This window comes from Scyliorhinus canicula, chromosome 17 (genome assembly GCF_902713615.1).
Source record: "Scyliorhinus canicula chromosome 17, sScyCan1.1, whole genome shotgun sequence".
Classification (NCBI taxonomy): Eukaryota; Metazoa; Chordata; class Chondrichthyes; order Carcharhiniformes; family Scyliorhinidae; genus Scyliorhinus; species Scyliorhinus canicula.
The window spans coordinates 23,542,162-23,569,182 of record NC_052162.1 but is presented as its reverse complement, the minus strand read 5'-3'; the positions used below and the strand labels follow the sequence as shown (position 1 = coordinate 23,569,182).

The 27,021-nt window shown below is 46.6% G+C and overlaps 1 protein-coding gene across 2 annotated transcripts in view; it reads right to left on the bottom strand.

The window, feature by feature from the left end:
• col4a5 (collagen, type IV, alpha 5 (Alport syndrome)) overlaps positions 1-27,021 on the bottom strand; it is a 276,713-nt gene that overhangs the window by 85,097 nt on the left and 164,595 nt on the right. For both annotated transcript variants that reach the window (XM_038774450.1, XM_038774451.1), the window contains exons 27-34: positions 25,058-25,150; positions 19,840-19,944; positions 18,227-18,324; positions 17,349-17,499; positions 11,677-11,790; positions 4,874-5,041; positions 3,584-3,673; positions 27-173 (exon numbers count right to left, since the gene is read on the bottom strand). In XM_038774450.1, coding sequence (XP_038630378.1) covers positions 27-173; positions 3,584-3,673; positions 4,874-5,041; positions 11,677-11,790; positions 17,349-17,499; positions 18,227-18,324; positions 19,840-19,944; positions 25,058-25,150 — 966 coding nt within the window. The remainder of the gene's footprint in view (positions 1-26; positions 174-3,583; positions 3,674-4,873; positions 5,042-11,676; positions 11,791-17,348; positions 17,500-18,226; positions 18,325-19,839; positions 19,945-25,057; positions 25,151-27,021) is intronic.

Genomic DNA, 27,021 nt, shown 5'->3' with positions numbered 1-27,021 from the left:
CTTCTCCACGAAGATGATCAACATACCTGGCACTCCTGGCTCTCCTTTCCGCCCTGAATAAATCTCATGCGGTTGAAGTATTCCTGGAGAACCTTTTGGGCCAGTTTCACCTTTATCACCTTTATATCCGGGTCCACCTGGGTTCCCAGGAATACCTGGCCTGCCTTCATTACCTGGAACAGTTTTGAAGAAAAAGTTAAAACACCAGGAAAATAAAATTACTAACAAATGGCATCTTTGTTGTTTAAAAACACGTGTCTTACTGCAATTAGCAATGTCCTATGGTGATTCAAAGAAGTAAATCATTTGTGAAAAATTTAAAGCAGTAAAGAGATATTGCCCAATCGGCCTCCAGTTGCCTGACACTATCCTGAGTGGTGGTACCTGAAAGGTGCACCCAGCATCAGGCTGAGATGCCAATGTTCTCGGCAGGTCTGCAGGCTCTCCCTGCCTTCCCGGGAGGGTGTGCAAACAAGAGGCTGCCATGTTGAAGGATTTCTCCACCACAACACCGCAATCACCCACCCCTCCCTACTCAGGAGCATCCTGGCTGATGTTTCTATTTTTAAAATAAAGCTGGGAAACGTTTGGTGAGAGGGCATCTTTATGTTTAAGCACTTTCTCACCAAACTAAACTAATCTCCACTGGGCCCGTTGGATTTCCAGCACCTTTAAGTGGTGAGGAACCATTTCAGGCACCTCACCTCATGAATGGGTCCCAGGTAGCTCACGGGGCACTGCAATTACTGATAAGCTTCCGACCAGGGAATGAGTGGCATTAAAATTGCAGATTTTCAGGACAAAGCGGGAAATGCAGCCACTCTCATTTCTTACGCTCTTGCATGACAATCAGCGAGAGTTATAGTCCCCTGTTTTTTTATTTCGTTATTTTACATTAACTGTCTATGCAGAAAGAGGCAAGCTCGGGAACACCTTCAGATACATGCAGGTAAGGGCATTTGTCAGGAGGCAGGTGGTGGAGTTTCCACTGTTGCTGCCAAGGAGGGTTCAGGACAGGGTGCTCTCGGGGAAGTGGGTTGGTGAGGGGAGGATCTCGGCAATCTACCAAGTGATGCAGGAGGAAGAGGAAGCCTCGGTGGAAGAGCTGAAAGATAAGTGGGAGGAGGAGCTGGGAGAGGAGATCGATGAGGGGACGTGGGCGGATGCCCTGAGGAGGGTGAATTCCTCCTCCTCCCGCGCGAGGCTTAGTTTAATTCAATTAAAGGTGCTGCATAGGGCGCACATGACTGGGACTAGGCTGAACCGGTTCTTTGGAAGAGAGGACAGATGTGCAAGATGTTCTGGGAGCCCAGCAAACCATACCCACATGTTCTGGGCGTGCCCTGCGCTGGAGGGCTTTTGGAGGGGTGTCGCGGAGATGCTGTCAAGGGTGGTTGGTTCTAGGGTTGATCCAGGCTGGGGGCTCGCAATTTTTGGGGTAGCAGTGGAGCCGGGAGTGCAGGAGGCGAAAGAGGCCGGTATTCTGGCCTTTGCGTCCCTGGTAGCCCGGCACAGGATTCTTTTGCAGTGGAAGGATGCGAGGCCCCTGAGCGTGGAATCCTGGATCAATGATATGGCTGGGTTCATCAAACTGGAGAGTGTCAAGTATGCCCCAAGGGGGACGGTGCAAGGGTTCTTTCGGCGGTGGCAACTGTTCCTAGACTTTCTGGCGGAGCATTAGAGGATGGTCAATTTCAGCAGCAACCCCGGGGGGGGGGGGGGGGGGGGGGGGGATGGGGGATGGATGGGTTTGTTTTTCCTTTATTGGGTATGTGTGTTTGTTCTTATGTTAATTATTTTTGTTAATTTATTGCTTCTGTATTGGGGGGGGGGGGGTGGGTGTTACTGTTATTTCTCTTTTTCTTCTGTTTTTATTGGTTAAAACTTGTTAACTTGTTAAAAATTTATTTTTTAAAAAAAGAAAGAGGTAAGCTCCTCTGAGCTCCACAAGGAAACCACAAGACCCCAATTTAAATCAGATTATCTATTGGGAAAAGCACCATTTCCTGATAGCTAAGGCCTTGAGACTTGGGGCTGGATTTTTGTGGTCCCGATTTGGACTAAATGGAGGCTGAACCAAAGCAAAATGGCCGCCTAACCATCACACTCAGAAATGCCGCCTCCAGCATTAATATGGAGGAGGGAGTGGAACCCGGAACAGGCCCACTCCTATAAAGGAGGCAATTTGCAGTTCTCAGGGCTCATTAGGACCATATCTCGGTAAGTTTTGTAATTTTCAAGTTTTACAACAGCTGCATTGAGTAATTAAAATAGTTTTATCTCTTTCCAGTTAATTATTCAATGCATGAGTTGGCCTGGGTTCAGTAAGGTGAGCCATGACCGTACTGTGATTGGAAGAGGTAACTACCCATTCAACAGTGTGTTTGCCAGGTTATTGCTTCTGCCATCTGGCAAACTGTCAAGTAAAAGATCAACATTGTAAATGTGGAAAAGTCTTTCTACGAATTTTGAAAAGTTCACAATATGACTAAAATTCTATTTATAGACTAAAATTAATATAGACTAAAATGACTATTACATTTTATATTATTGAATGTACAGTCTTGTATCATAACAATGTCTAAATGTTTAAGCTTTTCCCGTTGCTTTTATGCATTCAGTTTGGACATCTTTTGAGATTATAGTTCTGAAGTCTGTTTGTTTACTTGGAGACAGTTATGGGCTCTTGGCTACAATCCAACTGCCTGATCAATTTTACAAATGTCCAACTTTGTTTACATAGCTGGTCTGAGGAATCTGTTGTGTATTTGGGAATTTTATGGTCTTTTCAATGGCTTCCAACTGTAATAATAGAGCTTTGAGAGTTCTGTTCATAAAATGGATAACGATTGAGGGAGTGAGGGTCAGGTGGTTTAAAGTGATCAGTGGGTCTAAATGTGTATAACTCTGATTGCATCGGACGTACCGGGCCGTGGCTTTTTGGGAATAGAGGCGGACGTTTCTACCTGCCCACTCCAGATTTGGTCTGCTTCCGTTTCACCTTTGGCACAGCGGAGGGCCCATCTCCAGGCCACTGAGGGCGATGGGTCCCTGGAAAATTCTGCCTTCTGGAAGTCTCGGGACAGAGGCGGGAACCTGATCGGAATGCCTCCCAATTTCTGCCTCTGGCATAAAGACCCGGACGTCGGCATCATTCCAGTAACTTCCAGGCCCTTGATATCCCCATTATTCAAAAGGATGAAAACAGGTTTCAGTATTCTTGATGGCACCAAACCAAGGTCTTGTACAAGGTCGGAATGGTAAAATTTTTCCCCGAACTGTTGGAGCAGTAACTGTCCAAAATGTACAACCTCATGCACTCTCACCTTCTGATATTGGCCATGAACAATTAATGTTTCATAAACCATGACCCTTAGGTCCCTTTCCTGTTCCACAGTCAGAAGTGGGTAACCATGCACAGTATTCACATACTGGTACCTAGAATTATCCCAAAGCAACTACATCATGCTCCATTGATGCAGAAGGCTGAATCAATCATCAAATTCCCCAGCCCCGATAATTGGGAAATTCTAAACTGCCAATACGCAGGGACACACGCCACCGATAATTTATTCACGTTTACCTTTTGCACCTTGAAAGCCTGAGCCACCTGGAAGACCAGGAGAACCCACAGGACCAGGAGTTCCCATCACACCCATATCACCCTTCAGACCTGTAGATAGGAACAGACAGCAAATTAAGCATAAGTCTTATCAGTAAAGCTGATGAACATTGCACAACATCATGTTAATCGGTGAAGCGTAAGTGTTAGTTTACAAAGAACCTCTGTTCACCCGTTCCTTTATTCTTGTCTAGATTGACCCTTTGTCTGTTTATACACTTTCTCCTTAGGCTATGTGTTCATGGAGCTACCTTTCCATCAAGTTTCTATTGCACAACAGCTTTGTACTGACCGTGATAATATTTCAAGGAGATGTATCAAGAGCAAAATAAAATACACAGGTTGTGCAAACTCAGTCGGTGCTATCTTATCATCCCTGAGATTGCGAACAATTTCACAGCGATTGTCCTTCTTGCATTTACTTACAATTTCTACAAGCACCACACACTCTTAACAAGAGCATAAAGGATTATGTCATTGGCTTCCTCCCAAGGAATGAACATTCACTATTTGGGATCTATGTGGACCTGTGAGATGAACTTTTATTGAGCTTAATATTAATAATTATTTCTAGTCCAATTTACGTTCTTTTGTTTTTATAAATTTAGAGTACCCAATGCATTTTTTCCAATTAAGGGGCAATTTAGCGTGTTCAATCCACCTACCCTGCACATCTTTGTGTTGTGGTGAAACCCACACAAACACGGGGAGAATGTGCAAACTCCACACGGACACTGACCCAGAGCCGGGATCGAACCTGGGACCTCGACGCCGTGAGACTGCAGTGCTACCACGGCGCCACTGTGCTGCCCTATGCTCACTGTTCTCCCTCCCTTGCAGATCCACGGTGAACCTGCTGTGAGGTATTTTATACAGCTGGAGGTTGGTCTTCAGTTCCAAACCATCAGGCAAAGCTCAGTTGGTAGCACTCTAACTGCTGGATCAGAAAGTTTAGGCTTTAAGTCCTGCTCAAGAGACCTGAGCACAACAATCTAGATTGATACTCCAGTGCTGGATCATCTTTGAACGAGATCTGAGAAACACAAGAATTAGTTTTCCCACAGAGGAAGCAAAATTCCTGAATGAACCCCCTAAAATATGAAACACTGACCAGCAAGGGACGAAGAAACCAAAAGGATGGTTTTAGCAAAGGATGCATTCTTCCAGTTGCAGATAAGAGCGCTTTTCAAAAATTGCTTGGCTTTATGTTACACATTCCAATAGCTTCACAGGATTGTCTTTGCGTCTTACCCGGAGGACCTGGTAAGCCATCTCTTGCTGGTTGCCCTGCTACTCCTGGTGGGCCATCTGCACCTGGACCACCTGGGAATCCTGTGTTTCCTTTTTCACCAGACGGGCCAGGGATATCCAACCCTGGAGGACCAGGATCACCCTTATCACCAAAGGAACCTGGTAGCCCTGGTTGACATCAAAGAATAGATTAGCACCAATCTGCATATTAGTAAGTTCATGACATTACACTGTGAAATCAAAATTCCAGTTAGAAAATTGGATGTTGCAGAATATTTTCATTAATTTCAGACTCATTAATGCCCCCCAGTATTCCAATGTTCATTCCGAGTCTTATTTAGCTGCTAGGTTCTGGATAATTGTGGGGCCACTGCTGGTATTCTTTGCGATGAATAATTTAATTGTACCTCATGTTTTCCTAGGGGTGCACATCACCAAAAATCTATCCTGGTCCACTCATGTCGACGCTATCACCAAGAAAGCACAACAGCGCCTTTACTTCCTCAGGAAACTAAGGAAATTTGGCATGTCCACATTAACCCTTACCAACTTTTACAGATGCACTATAGAGAGCATCCTCTCGGGCTGCATCACAGCCTGGTATGGCAACTGCTCGGCCCAGGACCGCAAGGAACTTCAGAGAGTCGTGAATACCGCCCAGTCCATCACACGAACCTGCCTCCCATCCATTGATTCCATCTACACTTCCCGCTGCCGGGGGAAAGCAGGCAGCATAATCAAGGATCCCTCCCACCCGGCTTACTCACTTTTCCAACTTCTTCCATCGGGCAGGAGATTCAGAAGTCTGAGAACACGGACGAACAGACTCAAAAACAGCTTCTTCCCCACTGTCACCAGACTCCTAAACGACCCTTTTATGGACTGTCCTCATTAATACTACACCCTGTCTGCTTCATCCGATGCCAATGCTTATGTAGTTACATTGTATATATTGTGTAGCCCTATTATGTATTCTCATGTACTTTCTTGAATTCTGTTCAATTCCCTTTCTTCCAATGTACTGAATGATCTGTTGAGCTGCTTGCAGAAAAATACTTTTCACTGTACCTCGGTACACGTGACAATAAACAAATCCAATCCAATCCAATCCAATGTTTGGAAGTGCAATTCAAATTAATGCCATATCATAGATGCGGATAATCACACAACAGTCAAGGATTCAATCTCAGACATACTATGGTGAATTTACCCATCACACTCTCCCAGTTCTGCTCGAAAACTGCTTGAAAACGAGCCTCCATTATTTCAGTGCCAATTCTCTGACCCCTGTTCCCTCCAAGCCGCAGATTTTCTTTTGGAACCATGGGATCAGTGAACCTACTAAAGTGTGTCCATTAAAACAATGAACAATTTAATAAACTATTGCATTTAGTTTCCATATACATGTATATAAATATGCACAAAAATAATTCTTATAGTTTCTGGGAACTTTCCCATTATCAGTTACTTCCTCCAATGACTATTCAGTTTGATACTTTAATAACCAAACAATAGCTCAGATTTGTTTATGGCCACCTAACAGATATTATTAGTAACTGTGTTGAAAAAAAACCATAAAAATTCATATTGAACGAAATGGCTAACTTTAGTCTCAAGGATGGCTGAATTGATCACTCACTGTCTTTGCATTTAAGCTCATTATCTTTGTTCCAACTGCGCTTTGTTGAGCAAGCAATACTGCCATGCTAAAAGCCCAGGCAGCTCTGAGGAGGCAGAATATTCACACCGCCTTACCCATCGAACGACAGCACCACCTAGATAAGGGCATTATTACCTTCTGGCCTCCTTGTTTAGAAATATCAGCCTGAATTTAAAATGACAAAGATGCATTCCTTACGTATCTATGGGAAGAAAGTTCACCTTGCTTTCATTTACTGAGTGAAGAATAAATTGTACATAATTAACACCTTGGCATGAGGCGAGATCACCTTTATCTGATCTTCCCTTTGAGCACGGTGAGAACAGTTTCGATAGAGGACATCAGTGTTATCCAATGAAATATTTTTCAGCAAGTGCCTGTGTCAGACACTTCTGAGTGAACTGTAGCGCAGATTAGATGCAGAATAATGCTCCCTCCACTCTGCCCCAACAATGCACACAACATCAGTCTTAGGTAAGCACCAATGTTCACATCTCGTCATCAGCCATCCTTATGATTTCTCTTATTGAGAAGTTGCTTCTACAATTGCAATTTCTTGGAACGCAAGGAACTTTTAAAAAATCGATTTTGCCTTCACACAAGAAAGATAGTTTGTTTATCTTGAAGTCAGTGCAGAGTAAGATGCAATTAAATCTAAAACAACATCTAAAACCCCTTTTCATCCAAAAGGTTTAACAACAGACCATTAAATCACAGCCAAGTTACTGATGCAAGTACCTGGTTGACCTGAATGGATTCAAGGTTCAGCGTATTGGGGTCGCCAGGTAGATGGGAGTCACCAAGCAGTTACAAGTTGCATATGAGAGGAAAGCCAGTCATTGGTTAGAAAAAGAAACCAAGCAATTTGAAGTTTGATAACTTCCAAGTACAGGTTAATAAAACATTTTAGATTTCTACAACTACTTTACAAAATATTTCAATGAATCCTAAGCATCAATATTGGTGTTGTACTTTTGAGAAAGAACATGTAGCTTCATAATGGTGACGGACAGACAAAATGGCTTCCTTGACATTAACACTCGTACATTGTGGCTCAATTGGTAGCAGTCTTGCCTCTGAGTTCAAGTCGCACTCTGGAATTTGAGTACAATATTCAAGGCTGACCCTCCAGTGGGGTACTGAGGGACTGCTGCAATGCCTTTCAGATTAGATGTTACTCTGAGGCCCTGTTTTCCCCAGTTAACATCCCCAAAATAGATGATCTGGTTATTGGCACATTACTGTTAGTGGGAGCTTGCTATGTGCAAATTGGCTGCCACGAATCCTGCATTATAACAATGACTACAATTCAAAGGGACTTCATTGGCTGTAAAGCACCTCGAGACATCCCGTGGCTGTGAAAAGCATTAAATAAATGAAAGGTTTTCAACTCATGTGGACTAAATTATGTTTTTCGAAAAATCTGTTACCTCTGCAAATGTGGAAGTCAAATTGTGTACATTAAGGTCCCAAAGTAATACCAATTTAGATAAATGCTAGTTAACTTGTTTTTTAGTTGCGTTTGTGCAGGGAAGAATGTTGGCCAGGTTAATAAGGAGAGCTCCACGGCAATGTTAACGTAACCTGAAGAGGCCATGAGGGTGAAGAGTTTACCTGGGTCCTGAGGGTGAAGAGTTTACCTGGGTCCTGAGGGTGAAGCGTTTACCTGGGTCCTGAGGGTGAAGAGTTTACCTGGGTCCTGAGGGTGAAGAGTTTACCTGGGTCCTGAGGGTGAAGCGTTTACCTGGGTCCTGAGGGTGAAGAGTTTACCTGGGTCCTGAGGGTGAAGAGTTTACCTGGGTCCTGAGGGTGAAGAGTTTACCTGGGTCCTGAGGGTGAAGAGTTTACCTGGGTCCTGAGGGTGAAGAGTTTACCTGGGTCCTGAGGGTGAAGAGTTTACCTGGGTCCTGAGGGTGAAGAGTTTACCTGGGTCCTGAGGGTGAAGCGTTTACCTGGGCCCTGAGGGTGAAGAGTTTACCTGGGTCCTGAGGGTGAAGAGTTTACCTGGGTCCGGAGGGTGAAGAGTTTACCTGGGTCCTGAGGGTGAAGAGTTTACCTGGGTCCTGAGGGTGAAGAGTTTACCTGGGCCCTGAGGGTGAAGAGTTTACCTGGGTCCTGAGGGTGAAGAGTTTACCTGGGTCCTGAGGGTGAAGCGTTTACCTGGGTCCTGAGGGTGAAGAGTTTACCTGGGTCCTGAGGGTGAAGAGTTTACCTGGGTCCTGAGGGTGAAGAGTTTACCTGGGTCCTGAGGGTGAAGAGTTTACCTGGGTCCTGAGGGTGAAGAGTTTACCTGGGTCCTGAGGGTGAAGAGTTTACCTGGGTCCTGAGGGTGAAGAGTTTACCTGGGTCCTGAGGGTGAAGAGTTTACCTGGGTACTGAGGATGAAGAGTTTACCTGGGTCCTGAGGGTGAAGAGTTTACCTGGGTCCTGAGGGTGAAGAGTTTACCTGGGTCCTGAGGGTGAAGAGTTTACCTGGGTCCTGAGGGTGAAGAGTTTACCTGGGTCCTGAGGGTGAAGAGTTTACCTGGGTCCTGAGGGTGAAGAGTTTACCTGGGTACTGAGGATGAAGAGTTTACCTGGGTCCTGAGGGTGAAGAGTTTACCTGGGTCCTGAGGGTGAAGAGTTTACCTGGGTCCTGAGGGTGAAGAGTTTACCTGGCCTAATCCTGTTCTGCAAAGTGGTTGATGCATGAAGATATCTAATGCAACCTATTGTCAAACTTTCCCCTCCCTCCCTGCAGCATAGTGAGTTACATCCAGCCTCCCATTTCATTATGAACACCACCATCCAGCTGAGAACTAATTTTGTGACTGTTAAACTATTGTTCATTTCACATCTTTGTTCCAGCATTATCAACAAGTTTTATCGCAAAACAAAATCCACTTGATCAGTATTTTAACGGGGAAGGCTGTGTGGAGGGGGGTGGGAGCAGAGGAAGTGTCACATTGGAGTAAAATAGCAAACAATTCATGTCAAGGACGCCATCAGGTCTGTGTTCAGCAAGCCAAAAAAATGACATCAAAATAAGATCCAGTACAGATTGTCAGGCTAACCCTGGGCATCAAACCACACCAATATTGATACCTGAACATTATTCTACGACTGAACTAGTCACAATACAAAGTAAAAGATGGCAGGAAGAAGCAAAATGCTTGTGTTAGCAAGTATCAGAAGTCCAGCTGAAGCCATGCACTCCAAATGTGTACTGTCATTGTTGGCTGCATGCATTAACCTTGCAGTGTACAGAGCATTCTGAATTTAAGTAGGGGCCTGCTCATTCATCCCTTTGGAAGAGACAGAAAATGCTCTAAACATATGCAGTGGGTTTGGTGAATATTGTTCCTTGATTCAGATTCCGTGACTGTGCATCAATCACATCATTCCAGCAAATTCTCTTAAATTCTTGACACATCCTTAAAACACCTCTGACCAGGACTGTGTGGTAAAACTAATTGGTGCGTAGACATCTCCACCGTGCACAACATTTATATGTGGATAATAAGGAATTAACGCTGGCACAACTGATTCCATAAATTCAACCATGCACCCAGAGGAGCAAATGTCAGCTTCAACACAGTGATTCATGCATTAAAATTCGAAGGGTCGTGATTTTCATGTTTGGTAAACGAAAGATACCTGGGTTCACACACTTTCACGCCATAGACATAAGCACATACACACAGTGCCCGCAGTGCACACCCCAACCCCCAAATGCAGCAAGATGAACTATATTGCACAAGTGGCTTTGTGGTGATAAAAATGCTCTTCTTCCTCCCCACACAGAAGCAAATTTTGACAAACATCCTCGGACAACAGTGCCCCTTCAACACAACTTACGTGTTCATTTTAACATCCAGTACTCTGGATATACCATTCTGAGCAAAGTGGATTTAACAAGCCAAATTCTCTTGCTTCCACTTTACAAATAATATCGGAAATTCTTGCCAGCTTGGGGAAAAAGGCATATTTTTCACACCGCATTGCTCAGGACGGCTTAACTTCCAAGTTCATAACACATTCAGAATCACAATTCCAGTTTTATATTGTTTCTCTATTGGTTACACATTTTAGGGGTGGGATTTTTAAACCATATCCAGGCCCCCGTGGCGGTGGAGGCATCCTGCCACTGGCCGGACCTGCCGCTGTCAACAGATTTTCCTGGTGCTTACACCCTTTGCCGCCGGAGAATCCGCGGCAGGGCTTCGGTGGGATCGGAATGTCCTGCCGGTAGAAACAGCTGGAAATTTTCAGCCTCGGATTTTGTCAAAGTAACGCCAACAAATGGGGATAGACTAATTATAATTTGACATTTAACCACCACCACCTTAAATACTGATAATCCAAATATATTAAGGCTTTGAATTTCTATGATGGTTCCACTAGACTCAAGCCTTAGATCTGGCAGACGTTCGGTGGGATTAACTGGCAAATGGTCAGCTTTGTCACAGCCAAAACCCCTAACCACCCTTTCAAGATCAATGGCACACAATATGGTCCCTGACCTTTTAAAAATGTGTTTACGGGATGTGGACGTCGCTGGCTAGGCTAACATTTGTTGCCCATCTCTAATTCCGCTTGAGGAGGTGATGGTGAGCTGCCTTCTTGAGCTGCCGCAGCACACCTTTGTAGGAGCACCCACAATGCTGATAGGGAGGAAGTTTCAGGAATTTGGCCCAGCAAGAGTCAAGGGTGGTGTGTGATTTGGAGGGGAACTTGCATATAGTGATGTTCCCATGTGTCTGGGCAGTAGAGGTTGGAAAGTGCTGTTGAAGGATTCTTGGTGAGTTGCTACAGCGCATCTTGAATGTAGCACGCACTGCTGCCACTGTGTACCAGTGGTGGAGGGAGCGCAGGATTAAGGTGGTGGATGGGGTGCCAATCAAGTGGGCTGCCTTGTCCTGTACGATGTCAAACCTCTGGAGTGTTGTTGGCATTACACTCACCCAGGCAAGTGGACAGTATTCAATCACACTCCTGATTTGTGCCTTGTAAATCATGGACAGAGTATGTGTGCCAAGGTAAAGATGGTGACAAATAAGTAAAAATGTCATGGTGGGTACCAGCTAGGTATTTAGAATACTGGCGATATTATCAACTCAAAATCAGGATGGATTGAATGATGTGGAGCTAATAGAATTCATACCTGGTCGACCCGGAATGCCAGGTGGGCCTGGTGGACCTGGAATGCCCCGACCACCTATTCCAGGTGGACCGACTGGACCAGGAGGACCCGGAGGGCCACTGAAACCCGGATCACCTGAGGAAGGGAAAAAGAGGGTTACAAAAAAATAAAAACCTAATTTTCTTGGAAACAACAGTCATGATTATACTTCTCTCTAGCAGACTCTCCCTCCTTAAAGCATTTTCATCTCTTCAAAACTGATCTAAAGGCAAAAGGAACAGGTGTCTTTTTCTGAGGATCTGATAAGGCCCCACTTAGAGTACTGTCAGCAGTTCTGTGCACTGCACCTTAGGCCTCGGACGGTGGAACGTAGATTTACCAAAATGATACCTGGACTACGGGGGGCAAAGTTATGAGGAGAGATTGCACAAATTGGACCTGTTTTCACTGGAAATTAGAAGGTTAACAGGAAAAGACAGGGTAGCTAAAGATAAGCTACTTCCACTGGTTGAAGGTTCTTAAACTAGGGGAGCCTCGTCTCAAAATTAGGGGTTTGCTGTTCAGGAGAGATGTTCAGAAGCACCTCTTCATTCAAAGAGTGGTAGGAGTTTTGGAACTCTCCCACTAACAGTAGTTGAAGCTAGAACAGTTGTTAAATTAAAATCCGAGGTACATCGATTTTTGTGAAGCAAAGATACTAAGGGATCTGGGTCAAAGGCAGGTGTATGGAATTAGGTTACAGATCAGCAATGATTTCAGTAAATGGCAGCACACGCTTGAGGGGTTGAATGGCCTACTCATTGTGTAAAATGAGACTGAGTTACAATGAGTTGCTAGTCTATCCTTTCCGCATCTCCCTGAGTTGGAAGATCTATTTCTGATGGCTCTTCTACAGGTGGAACCAGAAAAAAACGTGGCTTCACTGCAATTCTGACTCCGTTTCTATCTTGACCAGTCCTTTAAAAAATGCCACTTATGGACCACTGCCATGTAGATGAGGGGAACAATTGTTGAGGGCATTAGCACTCCATGATATATGCAGAAGCTAATTATTAGGCTCAATCACCCAGCATTTAGATGTCAGCAAAGGGACTTGGGGCAATAGTGAGCAGGCACCTGTACGAGAGGTTAGCCATGCACACACGGTAACATTTTCAGGTGGCTGACGATTCTTCCCCAACTGCAGGCACATGGCGTGTTTCTATGGGGAGGCAATGGCGTAGTGGTATTGACACTGGACTAGAAATCCGGAGACCCAGGCTTTGGTGACTTTTGTTTCTAAACACATTTACAGCAAAAAACACCCCGGGAAACATTCTTCCCAACAATCAACTATACAGTTTGTACAGATTTTTCTCCTTTTTCACCCTCCTCCATCCCCATCACCCACCACACCCCCCACCCCCCTGCGACGAACAGCTCCTCAAACACGGTCACGAGTATCCCCCACCTTTTCTCAAACTCCCCTGCTGAGCCCCTTACCTCATACTTTATCTTTATCTTCTCTAACCACAGGAAGTCATACAGGTCACCCAACCATGCTGCTACCCCCAGTGGCGATGCCGACCGCCACTCCAGCAAAATTTGCCGCCGTGCAATCAGAGAGGTGAAGGCCAAAGCATCGGCCTTCCTCCTCTCCATGAGCTCCGGCTTCTCTGAAACCCCAAATATCACCACCAAATGGTCCAGGTCCACTCCCTCCTCCACTATCCTGGCTAAGACCGCGAACACTCCTGCCCAGAATCTTCCCAAATTTTCACAACCCCAAAGCATGTGCGCATGAATCGCTGGCCCCCGTCCACACCTCTCACACTCATCTGCTACACCCTGAAAGAACCCACTCATTCTCGCCTGAGTCATATGCACCCTGTGCACCACCTTGAACTGTATCAGGCTCATCCTTGCACAAGAGGAGGTCCCGTTTACCCTTCGCAGTGCCTCACCCCATACTCCCCAATTGATCTCCATTCCCAACTCCCTTCCCATTTCTCCTTGATCTTCACCACCCGTTCGCCTCCCTGCTACCCCAGCCACTTATATATATCCCCAATTCTTCCCTTCCCTTCCACATCCGGAAGCAGCAGTCACTCCAGCAGGGTGTATCCTGGCAATCTAGGGAACCCCTTCCAGACCTTTCGTGCAAAGTCCCTAACCTGTAGATACCTGAACTCACTACCCCTCGGCATCTCTACCCTCTCCCTTAGCTCCTCCAGACTGGCGAACCCTTCCTCCAAATACAAATCCCTCACCTTGATCAGCCTCATTTCCCTCCACCTCCTGTATACACTATCCATCCCCCCCCGACTCAAACCCATGATTCTCGCACAGTGGCATTAGCTCTGACATCCCCTCCATCCTAAAATGCCTCCTCAGCTGATTCCATATCTTCACCTTGGACTGCACCACTGGGCTCCCTGAATACCTACTCGGAGCCAATGGCAATGCTGCCATCACCACAGCCCTCAAACTAGACCCCTTACAAGATTCCTCCTCCATCCTAACCCACTCTACCCCTTCTCCTTCCCACCACCGCCGCACCTTGTCCACATTCGCCGCCCAATAATACCGAAGCAGGTTTGGCAACGCCGACCCCCCCTGCTGCCTCTGCCTCTGTAGCAGGGTTCTCCCCCCCACCCCCCCTCTCGGAACCGTCCCCGCCCATACAAAGTCAGTGATGATTGTATCACTTTCCGAAAAAAGGCCTTTGATATAAAGATCGGGAGAGCCTGTAAGATAAACAAGAACCTCGGCAGAATATTCATTTTCACCACTTGGACCCTCCCCGCCAACGTTAAGCGCAGTGTATCCCACCTCTTAAGATCCTCCACTTATGGAGCCCGGTCCATTCCTTCGCTACCTGAATCCCCAAGTACCTAAACCTATCCCTTGCTACCGTAAATGGCATCCCCCCTAAATTAGCCCGCTGTGCCAGCTCATTCACCGGGAATACCTCGCTTTTCCCCACATTCAGCTTGTATCCCGAGAACCCTCCAAACCTCCCCAACAGGCCCATAATCCTTCCCATACTCTCCAATGGATCCAAAACATACAGCAAGAGGTCATCAGCATAGAGCGACATTATCCCCTGCCACTCTGCCATCTCGCTGAGAGCCATCGCCAATGGCTCTATGGCCAGCGCAATTGGTGTGATTACTGCCTGCTTCATCGTCTCCTGCATCTCCCCCTTCTCCAATGCTTCATTAAACGCCCCCAACAGATGTGGTGTAAAGTCTGCGGCAAATTCCTCATAAAATTCTGCCGGGTACCCATCCGGCCTCATATCCCTGATACTATCTAGCACCTCCCTCAGCCCCAGGGTCTCCTCCAACGCCTGCCTCTTTGCTTCCTCCACCTGGGGAAATTCCAGCTCGTCCAGAAACCACCCCATGCCCCCCCCAGGCTTTGGTGACCTGGTTTCAAATCTCACCACGGTATATGTTGCAGTTTGAATTGAATAAAAATCTGAAATTAAAGAGGCTAATGATGACCATTGTCGATTGTCGTAAAAACCCATCTGGTTCACTAATGCCCTTTAGGGAAGGAAATCTGCCATCCTTACTTGGTCTGGTCTACATGTGACTCCAGACCCACAGCAATCTGAAATGACCTAGCAAACCACTCAGTTCAGGGCAATTAGGGATGGGCAATAAATGCAGATAGCCTAGGCCAGGGGTGGGCAAACTACGGCCCGCGGCCCGCATGCGGCCCGACAAAGGTTTTTATGCGGCCCGCCAATGAGGTGCCCGGAATCATAACCAGCATTTTTGAAAAGCCGCCGGGGAAAAGCCGCTGAAGTAAATGCGCTTATTGAATAAGCGCATTTACTTCAGCGGCTTTTCCCCGGCACCTCATTGGCGGGCCGCATAAAAACGCGCGTAGTGGGGTGGATGAGTGGGGCTGTCTCATTGGTCGGTTTAGTTGGGTGTGCGACCAATAGGAGTCCAGGTTACAAACAATAAGCCTTATTATTGTTTGTAACCTGGACTCCTATTGGTCGCACACCCAACTAAACCGACCAATAAGGCAGCCCCACTTATCCACCCCACTACACGCATTTTTATCGTTGACTAGGCTAGGCTGTGCTTCTGTCGGTGTTAAGGATCAGCACAAGCAACTTGACACCTGATTTCAACAAACTGGTAAATGACTCCAGTCAGATGCATTATTCTCATTGACATTGTTCTGTTACTTACTGAGTTACTTTGTTTTTCAAATAAATGTGCTTTTTTTTCTTTAAAGACCTTTTATTTTGGCTATTTAAAATATTAATTATTTTACTTAATATACTATGCGGCCCTTTAAAATTGTGAATTTCTGAATGTGGCCCTTGCACGGAAAAGTTTGCCCACCCCTGCCCTAGGCCATGTGAAATTGATGCTTGCCCATACACAATGGAAAAATAAGTTGCTGCATTGTAGCATCAATTTTCTGTTGTGTGTAGCCCATTTGTTACACTGCATGGTCCTTTTAAAACTGCTGCATGGCACCTTAAAGGGAGGGTGGTTGTGCATAGCTGGTTTGCTGCACCACACAATATATACCTGCCTTCACCCTCGAGTGAATATTGAGCAGCACATGACATATGCTGGGAACCAGAACCCCACTCATGACTGGAAGCCTCACTTGAGTCACCCTCAGTTGCGGATAGTATTTATCACATTAGTGTCACAAGTAGGCTGACACTAACATTGCCAATGAAGTTACTGTGAAAATCCCCTCGTCGCCACATTCCGGCGCCTGTTCAGGTACACCGAGGGAGAATTCAGAATGTCCAATTCACCTAGCAAGCACGTCTTTCAACTTGTGGGAGGAAACTGACGCAGACACGCGGAGAATGTGCAGACTCGGCACAGACAGTGTCCAAGCCAGGAATTGAACCTGGGTCCCTGGCGCTGTGAAGCAACAGTGCTAACCACTGTGCTACAGTGCTGCCAAAGCAGGCTGATGTGTGAAATCATGGGTCTGGTCCCACATGCCAACATTCTGGCCTGGGAAGTTGGAACATACTTTAAAAAAAAATAATAATTTAGAGTACCCACTTAATTTTTTCCAATTAAGGGGCAATTTAGCGTGGCCAATCCGCCTAGCCTGCACATCTTTGGGTTGTGGGGGTGAAACCCACACAAACACGGGGAGAATGTGCAAACTCCACACGGACAGTGACCCAGAGCCGGGATCGAACCTGGGACCTTGGCGCATGAGGTGGCAGTGCTAACCACTGCACCACCGTGCTGCCCTTTCAGATTGGAAAGTACTTGAACATAGAACAGTACAGCACAGAATAGGCCCATCGGCCCTTGATGCTGTGCCGAGCTTTGTCCGAAACCAAGATCAAGCTATCCCACTGTCTGTCATTCTGGTGTGCTCCATGTGCCTATCCAATAACCGCTTGAAAGTTCCGAAAGTGTCCAACTCCACTATCACAGAAGGCAGTCCATTCCACACCCTAACCACTCTGAGTAAAGAACCTACCTCGGACATCCCTCCTGTATCTCCCACCTTGAACCTTGAGAACCACCATTATCACTAGCTCAGATTAATAATAAGTTAGCGAACAGCATTGCTGTAACTCATCATCAGGAAAATACCGTGATCTTTTCTGATGCTTTCCATGTTACCTTTACAAATATCTGAACCAAAGACTGACAAAGTCAGCTTGTAAGATCCTTTTGGCAATATGTCATGAAAAGTACCTTTTCCTCCGACAGAGCCATCAAATCCTGGTTGCCCTGGTTGGCCTGGTAATCCAGGGAATCCTGAATCACCTTTAGGTCCTGGCAGCCCGTCGACACCTCGTAGGCCGGGAGGACCCGAGGGTCCTGGAAGCCCAAAGCCAGGGTCTCCCTGCATGGAAATGGAAGCAGTCACAAGGCTTAGAGTTACTGTTTTATTCTTTGTCTATCTATACACTACTTGTCCAGTATACAGAAAAGTTTGTTCAATATCAAGAGTGAGCTGAAGCAAGACATGATGCAGTTGAAAGGTGGAATATACATCGGGGATAAAGGGCCGACTTCTGATCCTAAGTATCATGAACAGCACTGAGGGGCACATCCTTGCCAATGGTGCTGTTGTTGAAGTATGCTGCTGCAGCAACAGAAATGAACAATTGCCCGCGTGAAGTCCGACCTCGAGCAAGATTTCTGTGCCGCTTGATTAGGCTCACCGGGGTCTAGGAATTCAATATGAAACCTCAGGAGCAAATCCCCACTACATTTAATTCCTTAACCTCAGTCGTGATTGGGGGAAGAGATGAGTGCAAGCTACTTCATCACTCCATTAGGACCCAAATGATTGCCACAATGCCTCCACGGGTACTGGTGATGGGTGTGGGAAATGCATCCACTTTCTCAGGAATCAAAACATGGCGATAGATGGGGAAAATTAGATTAGGAAACAGAATTAAAGCCCCTCCAATGAACCGGAAAAAATTGAATAGAGCACTGTAGTTCCGGTAGCACAGACATTTTCAGTTTCCAGGGAAATTGCTGCAGAGCACCACCACCACTAGGTTGTGGGGTCCACACTGTGTTCTGAAAGTCAATCATTTACCAAAAAAGTAAATGCGCACCTTTGATCCCGGGATCCCTGGTTGGCCTGGCGTTCCATCACGCCCCGATCTTCCTGGACTTCCCGGAGCACCAGGGGAACCTGGCGGTCCGTGCAATCCTGCAAAAGAGTAATCAGATAACACAGTTTAGCAATTAGCTTCAAAGCTGTGGCTTCCTCCCTCCGGTTCAAAGCGTGATCAGCACTTTGCTGATACTTTTCGAAGAAATAAAAATCAACCAAAGCTATAAGGCTCATATCCTGTAAACGTGGGTCACTGTAACATAAAATACGTTTTCAGACAAAGGGCGAGATATACCGGCTGCATTGCACCCGAAAGGCAGCGCGGCGCAACGTGACTGGCAGGTGACCCCCCTCATCCGGGATCTAATCGGCTCGCCACACCTCGCGAGATCTAACCCCAGCTGGCAGAGGCACTGCCAGGCTGCCATTTTTCCCACGCTGCGGATCGGGACAGGGGGGTGCCCCTGGGGAACCCTCTTATCGGTGAGTTGGGGCTGGGGGGGGGGGGGGGGGGGGGGGGTAGACCAGGGTTGGCGTTCCGATCTCTTCCTGCACTGAGGTGTTCCGGCAAGCGAAGCGTCTTGGTACAGAAAACGGGCATGAGTGTGGTCTCGGCTGCGCATTGCCAGCTGATGCCCCGTATCTACCTGAATGGCTGTTCGATGGTGAAGCGTTTCTCAACGTCTGAGTGGCGGGAGACACCTGGCTAATCGCCCACGCGCTTCGTACTCTGTTCCCATTTGGCTAGATCGCGGCCAAAGGAGTCATGTTCTGCTTATGTTTTAAAAAATCTGCCCAGTTCAATCTACTTCTTTGGGAAATGGTGAGACGCTTACAAATGACAGGAGACCAAAATCAACATTTGTCATCACAAAATTATTTGATCTTAATTTGCAAATCCTTTCCTACTCTTTCTGACCTTGGTGATATTCTCCTCTGTGTGTCTTGCTCCTTAACCTTGGTGTCTCAAATAAAGAAAGAAGTTGGGGGACAAGAGAAATCCATCCCCATGGTTGGTGAATGGTCTGATATTGTTAGGCTTACATGGGGTTTTTAGAAGAATCAGATTTGAAAGTCTGAATGGCCTTTGTTCAGTCAGATTTTGTTTTTAAAATTACTACCAAATGGGAGGCAAGAGGCCGGGTTTACACCACAAAGGCGGTTGGCTCGAGTTGGGAAATTTTCTGACTCCACAAACCCACCTCGGTACAAACACCGACACTCTGCCGGTCATGTTTGATGCAGAGCGCCGTCCCTCAAGCTATAAACCTCTGGTGACAGATGAGCAACCTGTTCCAGGAAAAACAAGCTGTGGAAGCAGATGAAAGTCTGCCTTGTCCACCATTCCGAGCGGGAAGAGAAACTAAAACAAAAAATATTGATATATTGACAATAGAGATCACAGCAGAATCAACACTAAAGATTGACCGCTCATTTATACAATGACTCAATCTGGGCCCGTAACATGCACAATGTAGCTGCTAAATTATATACATGGAAAAGGAGCACTTTGGGATATTTGAATAGTGCTACGATGAATGGTGCGATGCAAATGCAAAGGTTTTTTTCCACTATGACTTTGAGATGCACCATGAATGACTCGGAACCTACCTTTGGGGCCTGGTGGACCAGGGAATCCAATACCAGGTATTCCCATGTCTCCCTTTGGGCCTTGGAGACCTGGTAGACCAGGTTGTCCTGGTACACCTGAGTCACCTGCAGAAGGGAATGAAAATGTAATATATTATCAAAAACACATCCATGACAGGTGAGCTTGAATATTTTACTTCCTTACCGACCTTTCAGAATTTGCAGGACTACACGTGCCTGCACACGAATATAAGGGTGCCAGATGGGGTAATAAAGTATCTCTAATGGCGATGACCTCATTACCCAATGTGACCAAATCCTCCCCTTAAGGTACAACAAACATGACATGACCGCCATCATATAATCCACTAATTCTCCTGAAATTACCAATCATTACTGAATTTTCTCTTGAAGCTGGTTATTTGAAGATTGGCGGCCTCAAAGTAATAAATGTGTCTTCTTATGCGAGCTTGGGCAATGATTGTTGGTCTGCTATTTAAACATGGGAGGCATCAGAGCTAAAGTTGTGCCTGTTATTATTGGGCACCCACTCGCGCACACATTCACAAACACATTTTCCAATGGATTGAACACACTCCATGTGTGCCTGTGTGGTTCCGTACTGCACCAAGCAATGTGTTTAACAATTCAACCTTTAAATAGGAAGTTCCAAGTAGAAAAGGTTTGGCAATGACTTCACTCAGGTTTCCCCAGGAGGACTTGGAATCTCAAAAATCAGATGAGCTATGACATCAAAGGTGTCGTACCTAAATACTGGGATCATAACTGTAATAACGCCAAGAGTTGGTTCCACCAGCTAACTAACGATTTATTGCAAACAACTATTTACAGAGTGCTTTAAAATGGTCTTTACATACACAGCTCGAGGATCCATCTGCTGGGACAAGTCCCAACACGTTCCAGTGAAATCCTAACTCCGTCTAGCTTGTCACCTGAGTCCCCCTTCAGAGAATGTCCCTTAAAATGGCCAGCTACTACATCCCTCCCCACCTTTTAAGTTCCCTTTTGCACACTGAAATTACACAATTGCCAAAACGATAACGATAATGAACGTTTTTACACGAGTCCATCAATAACTCTGTCCGGTGACTTCTTCTTTCTTGGAGAGTGACGTAGCTCAAGCGACTAAGGTTCTTCTATTAGGGTAGTTACAGATGGCCTTATTTCACAAGGACTGGCTCCTTGTACTCTTGTTTCACTATCCACGGTTTCCGCTGTTTCTTTGGGGATAACATTCTGGGCCTGTTACTGGCTGATCCGGCAATTCACAACACTTCCTGCTCGCACATTCGGATCAGGTCATAACACTGGCCCTTAGGACGGCTCTCGCCCCTACACAAGTGGCCCACCTGCTTCTTTAAAATCGTGTCCTGCTCTTTAACCTCAAAGGGCACCGGTCCCATTCTGGCCACAACAACTCCAGGAACCTAATTTGGTCCATCACCAAAATTCTTCACAAACGCTGAATTCTCCAGAGGCGAACATTGTCGCCTTTGCCTCGCTGATAGTCCGTAGGCGAATGTTGCTCGGTTGGAGTTCTCCCATTCCCCCCAATTACCTCTACCTGGTTGGGAGACTTAATGTCATTCCTACATTCAGAGAAAATCAAATTCACCATCAGGGGATTGGTGGAGAGATGTTACCTGAGATGGCAACCATTTTATTATCAGGATCTAGACACTGTCAGCTGTTAGGGGGTCTAGTTTTTGTGTTTAAGTTAATTATGTGTTTTTGTTTCATATTTGCATTGTAATTTCTTGCACTCTTGCATTCTCGTTGATATTGATGGAAACTTGTGATGCCACAGATTTCAGCCAGACTCTCTCTCTATTTGTGAGTAGTTCTTCTCCATGTGTGTAAGGGTATCTCCAACCCATCAACCATTCTGTGGGATAAAGCTGACTCAATGCCATATGGAGATGCATCACATTATGTTCTTGGTGGGGTCGAAGTGCACCTGTAAACACAACGACCGCAACAACTGCTTGACTTGACTAAATGTCTCTTTTTATGGTGCCTCCCGGACCTCTCTCTGGCATTTCTTTAATAATACATGTAGTGGGGTTAACGTTGTTGACAGGTTTAGGAGGGAAAGACCATACTAGTTAACCATCCGCAGAAAGGGTTTGGGTTCTGAGGTGTTCCGAGTGGCCGGACCGCCAGGATTGCTTTTGCCTAGTTCTCCTTGTGGTGCATCCCCTGTGCATCCACCCGATAACCCAGGTAAGCCACCTCATTATCCTGGAAGTTGTACTTCTCTGTCTTGAGGGGCACCCCTGCTTCTTGGAATCTCTTTAGTACTCTTCCAAATTCAGTAAGCCTTCTTCTGTAGGTCTTGTTACTCATAAGTCATCTAAGAAGAGGATGACGCCCAGAAAGTCTTGCAATAAACTCCCCATGGTTCTTTGGAGCATAGCACACACTGATGAAACTCTAAAGGGCAAGTGTATAAGAACATAAGAACATAAGAACTAGGAGCAGGAGTAGGCCATCTGGCCCCTCGAGCCTGCTCCGCCATTCAATTAGATCATGGCTGATCTTTTGTGGACTCAGCTCCACTTTCCGGCCCGAACACCGGAATATCCTGGTATTACCTGGAATACCCGGAATATCTTGGTATATCCTGGTACAACCCATAATAGGTGTTTATGGTCACATATTCCCTAAAGGCATCATCTAGCTCCAGCTGCTGGTCGGCATGACTCATGTCTAATTTGGTGACATTTGATCTCCAGCCAATAGATCTTTAATTTTGGGTGTGGGGTACTTGTCCAGCTTCATGGCTGGTTCACCAGCAGCTTGTAATCCTTGCAAATGTGAATGGTTTTTTAAAAATAAATTTAGTGTACCCAATTAATTTTTCCAATTAAGGGGCAATTTAGCGCGGCCAATCCACCTAGCCTGAACATCTTTGGGTTGCGGGGGCGAAACCCACACAAACACGGGGAGAATGTGCAAACTCCACACGGACAGTGACCCAGAACCTGAGACCTCGGCACCGTGAGGCAATAGGGCTAACCCACTGTGCCACTGTGCTGCCCTAAGTGTGAATGGTTTGAATGGTTTTATCCAGTTTCATCACTGGCACAATTGAGTGTTGCCCCTTCTGAAAATCGCACTGGTTGAATGATCCTTAGGTCTTCCAGCCTTTTCAACTTGGTTTCGACCTTCTCCAATAACGTATAGGACATAGTTCCCACCCTGAAAAACCTTGGGGTGGCTTCTGGGTTCACTGAATTCTCGCTTTTATTCCTTTTACTTTTCCCAGTTCTTCCTGGAAAACAACTTGGTACTTGCTGATGATCTTTGATGCTAAAAACCTCTCGACAATTGAATTGACCTTCTGGAGCCAGTCGTGCCAAATTCCGCCTCAGGACCATCTTCCATACGGTATATAGGTGCTGTATTGTCCAATCTATTAGCACTAGGCAGACTTTGCTTATACTTGCACTTATGTCTCAAATGTTTTTTTAAGATTACCTTAAAGTCCAATCAAGCAGTGACACAGTGCTCCTATATGCCTGAGCACATCTTGGCCCCTTGCTGCTAACCTCCCCTTCTCACAGGGCATACTGTGAGTCAGCTTTCAGGCCCTGAGTGATGAGCAGCATCAGAATGCTCAATTGTCGATCTCAGGGTAACAAGGCCCAAGGCTCAATGTGGATCCAGTCTTGGGCCATTGTTTTCAGGTGCACAGTCCCCGCTTCGCAGCAAAGGCACAAAACCAAGTTCTCGCCCATAATTCGGGTGACTTGACTCAAGTCATCCTGTCCCAGATCCCCACATAAAAGTACTGGGAGAGGTTTCTTCATCCGGGTCATTTAGAAGTACATTGTTGAAGCTTTGCATTACATAGTAAGGGAACACAGTCCAAGAAAATCCCGAAGATAAGGATTGACGGACTATAAATGATCAACATCCATTAAAGAGCTGATTCTGTGGGGGCTGTCATAATATCCACTCATGAATATCATGAGATGCAGACAGGCAGTGATTGACACACAGGATAACCAATGAACACACACAACACTGAACAACCAATCACCAGACAGGACACCATCACTATAAAGCGCACAGGGCATTAAGGCTCTCTCTCTCTCACAGGACACGGCTAGGGAGATAGTTGCAGTGCACAGGCCAATGAACATCATCACCATGTGATAGAGAGCTAGTCTGGTCAAGCCAGTAGGAGGTTATCAGTTAGGTTAATAGAGTGTCAACCCATGGCAGATTATGTACAGCAATCTCCTGTGTCGGAAGCCTGCTTCTCGTTTTACTGTATCCAGTTGCAGTCGATGTTAGACCAGCACAGATAACACATCAGGGACGATTCTCCGAGCCCTGCGCTGAGCCGGAGAATCGGAGCAACCGCGCCACGACGCCGGCGCGCGATTCACCGAGGTGTGGAGAATCGGTGCCATTTGCGCTGGCGTGTTTGGCACAGCGCCGGCCGCTGGAATCAGCGGGAGCCGATTCTCCGGCCCGGATGGGCTGAGCGGCTGCTCCGACATGACAGAGTCCCGCTGGCACCATTCACCCCTGGTCGCTGCTGGCGGGAACCATACCGGAACGCTCGGGGGACGGCCTGTGGGCGGGCTCCTTCATGGGGGGGGGGTCCAATGGGTCTGGCCCGCGATCTGGGCCCACCAATCGGCGGGCCGACCCCCCCCCCCCCCCCCCCCCCCCCGGGCCTACTTCCTGGCGCGACCAGCCCCTGAACACCGACCCCATGTTGGGTCGGGGCCATGTTGGGTGAACCGCTCCAGCGCCGTGCTGGCCACCTGTGGGGGCCAGATTAGGTTGTGCCCGGGCCCTGTTCGCGCTGTCGTGAAACGCGACGGCGTTCACAATGGCACGAACACTTGGCCTCAATATCGGAGAATCGTCCCCACTATTCTACAACCATCAGCAGAAACGAGCAGAATACGCTAAATTCAGACTAACAACATTAAACTGTGGACAGCAGGATCTTCTGGTCCTGTTGTGTTTCCTGGCAGCAGAGGGTCCAAACAATGGCAAGACCCGTTGTCTGGGCATTGGTAGGTCACCTTCACCACCGCGGGGTGGGGTGGGATATCGTGGCCGATGTCTAGCATTTCAATTATAGTTCCTAGTTCATTTGTTCTTGCAAAACATGTGCAAACACCCACTAATTTGTTTATTTTTGCACAAATTGTACACAAGTTAAAGAAACACTTTAATAGCTTCACCATCTTACCTGGGCGGCCTGATTGTCCAAGTTCACCTGGAGGCCCTGGAGGACCTCTTGGACCAGGTTCGGAGAGTGTTTGACCTGATTCACCTTTAGCACCTGGACAGAACAGTATAAGGATTAAGAACAGTTTCTGCACATGTGAAGGCCAATTGTACATTAAACCTGCAATAAACCTGCATTGAAAGAAAAGTTATAACAGTTCAATCAGAGCCTAGAGAGTTTGATTTATTTTCTCTCACTCAGATGTCGAGGCAAACAGCAGTTTTAACAAGTGTATATTTGGAACTTTGTTTTTTTTTCTCAGTGTTTTCTCTTTCATTTTGCCGGTGTAAAACTTCTCTCGTGCAATCATTCCTGATGGGGACTGACTTCACAAGTATTTAGTGCAAATTGCATCAGCCCCATCTTACCCTTCCCCATGAATATATCCAGGCACTGCCAGATTGCTCTGCATTCCAATAAATTGCACATCAGACAAACTCTGATTGAGGGAGATTGTAAATCTATGGGGCGGGATTCTCCGTCCCGTTGCACCAGTTTTTTGCCGCACCCGCCGGCGGCAGGATTCACCGTCCCGCCAGCCGGCCAATGGGGTTTCCCATTGTGTGCAGCCCCACCCCATCGAGAAATCCCTGAGTGTGGGTGCGCTGTCGCACATCGGAGAATCGCGACAGCGGAGAATCCAGCCCATGATTATGAATAGATCCAATTTTCAAGAGACTCTCTGACAATTTATAGAAGGCACTAAAGTGGAAATCTTTGAAGTTATTTTTTGAAAAAGAAAAAAAAAGTCAAATTTTTGCTTCACGAAACCTAGTCTCCATCACTTGAGGAACCACCTGTCAGAAGGTCCGACAACACATTGAATTATTGCAGAATAAGTTTGCCAATGACTCAAAGATTGGCCGGGTGGTTAAGTGAGGTTGAGTGCCTTGGGTTACAGCTAGATATGGACGGGATGGTCAAGTGGGCAGAAAGGTAGCAGATGGAATTTAACCCTGAAAAGTGAGGTGATACACTTTGGAAGGAGTAATGTGACAAGGGAGTATTCAATGAATAACACCACACTGTGAAGCTCTGAAGAACAAAGGGACCGTGGCGTGTTTGTCCATAAATCTCTGAAGGCAGAAGGACAGGTTAATAGGGTGATGAAAAAGGCATATGGGACACTTGCCTTTATCAATTGAAGCATAGATTACAAAAGCAGAGAAGTCACGTTGGAGTTGTATAGAACTGTGGTGAAGCCACAGCTGGAGTATCATATGCAATTCTGGTTGGTCCATTACAGGAAGAATGTGATTGCACTGGAGCGGGTGCAGAGGGATTCATCAGGGTGTTTCCTGGGATGGAACATTTAAGTTATGAAGAGAGGTTGGGTAGGCTTGGATTGTTTTCGCTGGAGCAGAGAAGACTGGGGGTGACCTGGTCGAGATCTACAAGATTATGAGGGGCATGGACAGGCTGGATATAGAGCAGGTGCTCCTCTTTGGGTGGCACGGTAGCACAAGTGGATAGCACTGTGGCTTCACAGCGCCAGGATCCCAGGTTCGATTTCCCGCTGGGTCACTGTCTGTGCGGAGTGTGCACATTCTCCCCGTGTCTGCGTGGGTTTCCTCCGGGTGCTCCGGTTTCCCCCCACAGTCCAAAGATGTGCAGGTTAGGTGGATTGGCCATGATAAATTGCCCTTAGTGACCAAAAAGGTTAGGAGGGGTTATTGGGTTACGAGGATAGGGTGGGAAGTGAGGATTTAAGTGGGTCTGTGCAGACACGATGGGCCGAATGGCCTCCGTCTGCACTGTATGTTCTATGTTCTTAGCTGAAGGGTCAGTTACGAGGAGGCACAAATTCAAGGTGAGGGGCAGGAGGTATCAGGTAGATTTGAGGAAAATCTCTTTTTACCCAGAGGGTGGTGATGATTTGGAATGGACTACCAGGGAGGATGCTGGAGGCAGGTTGACTCACATCC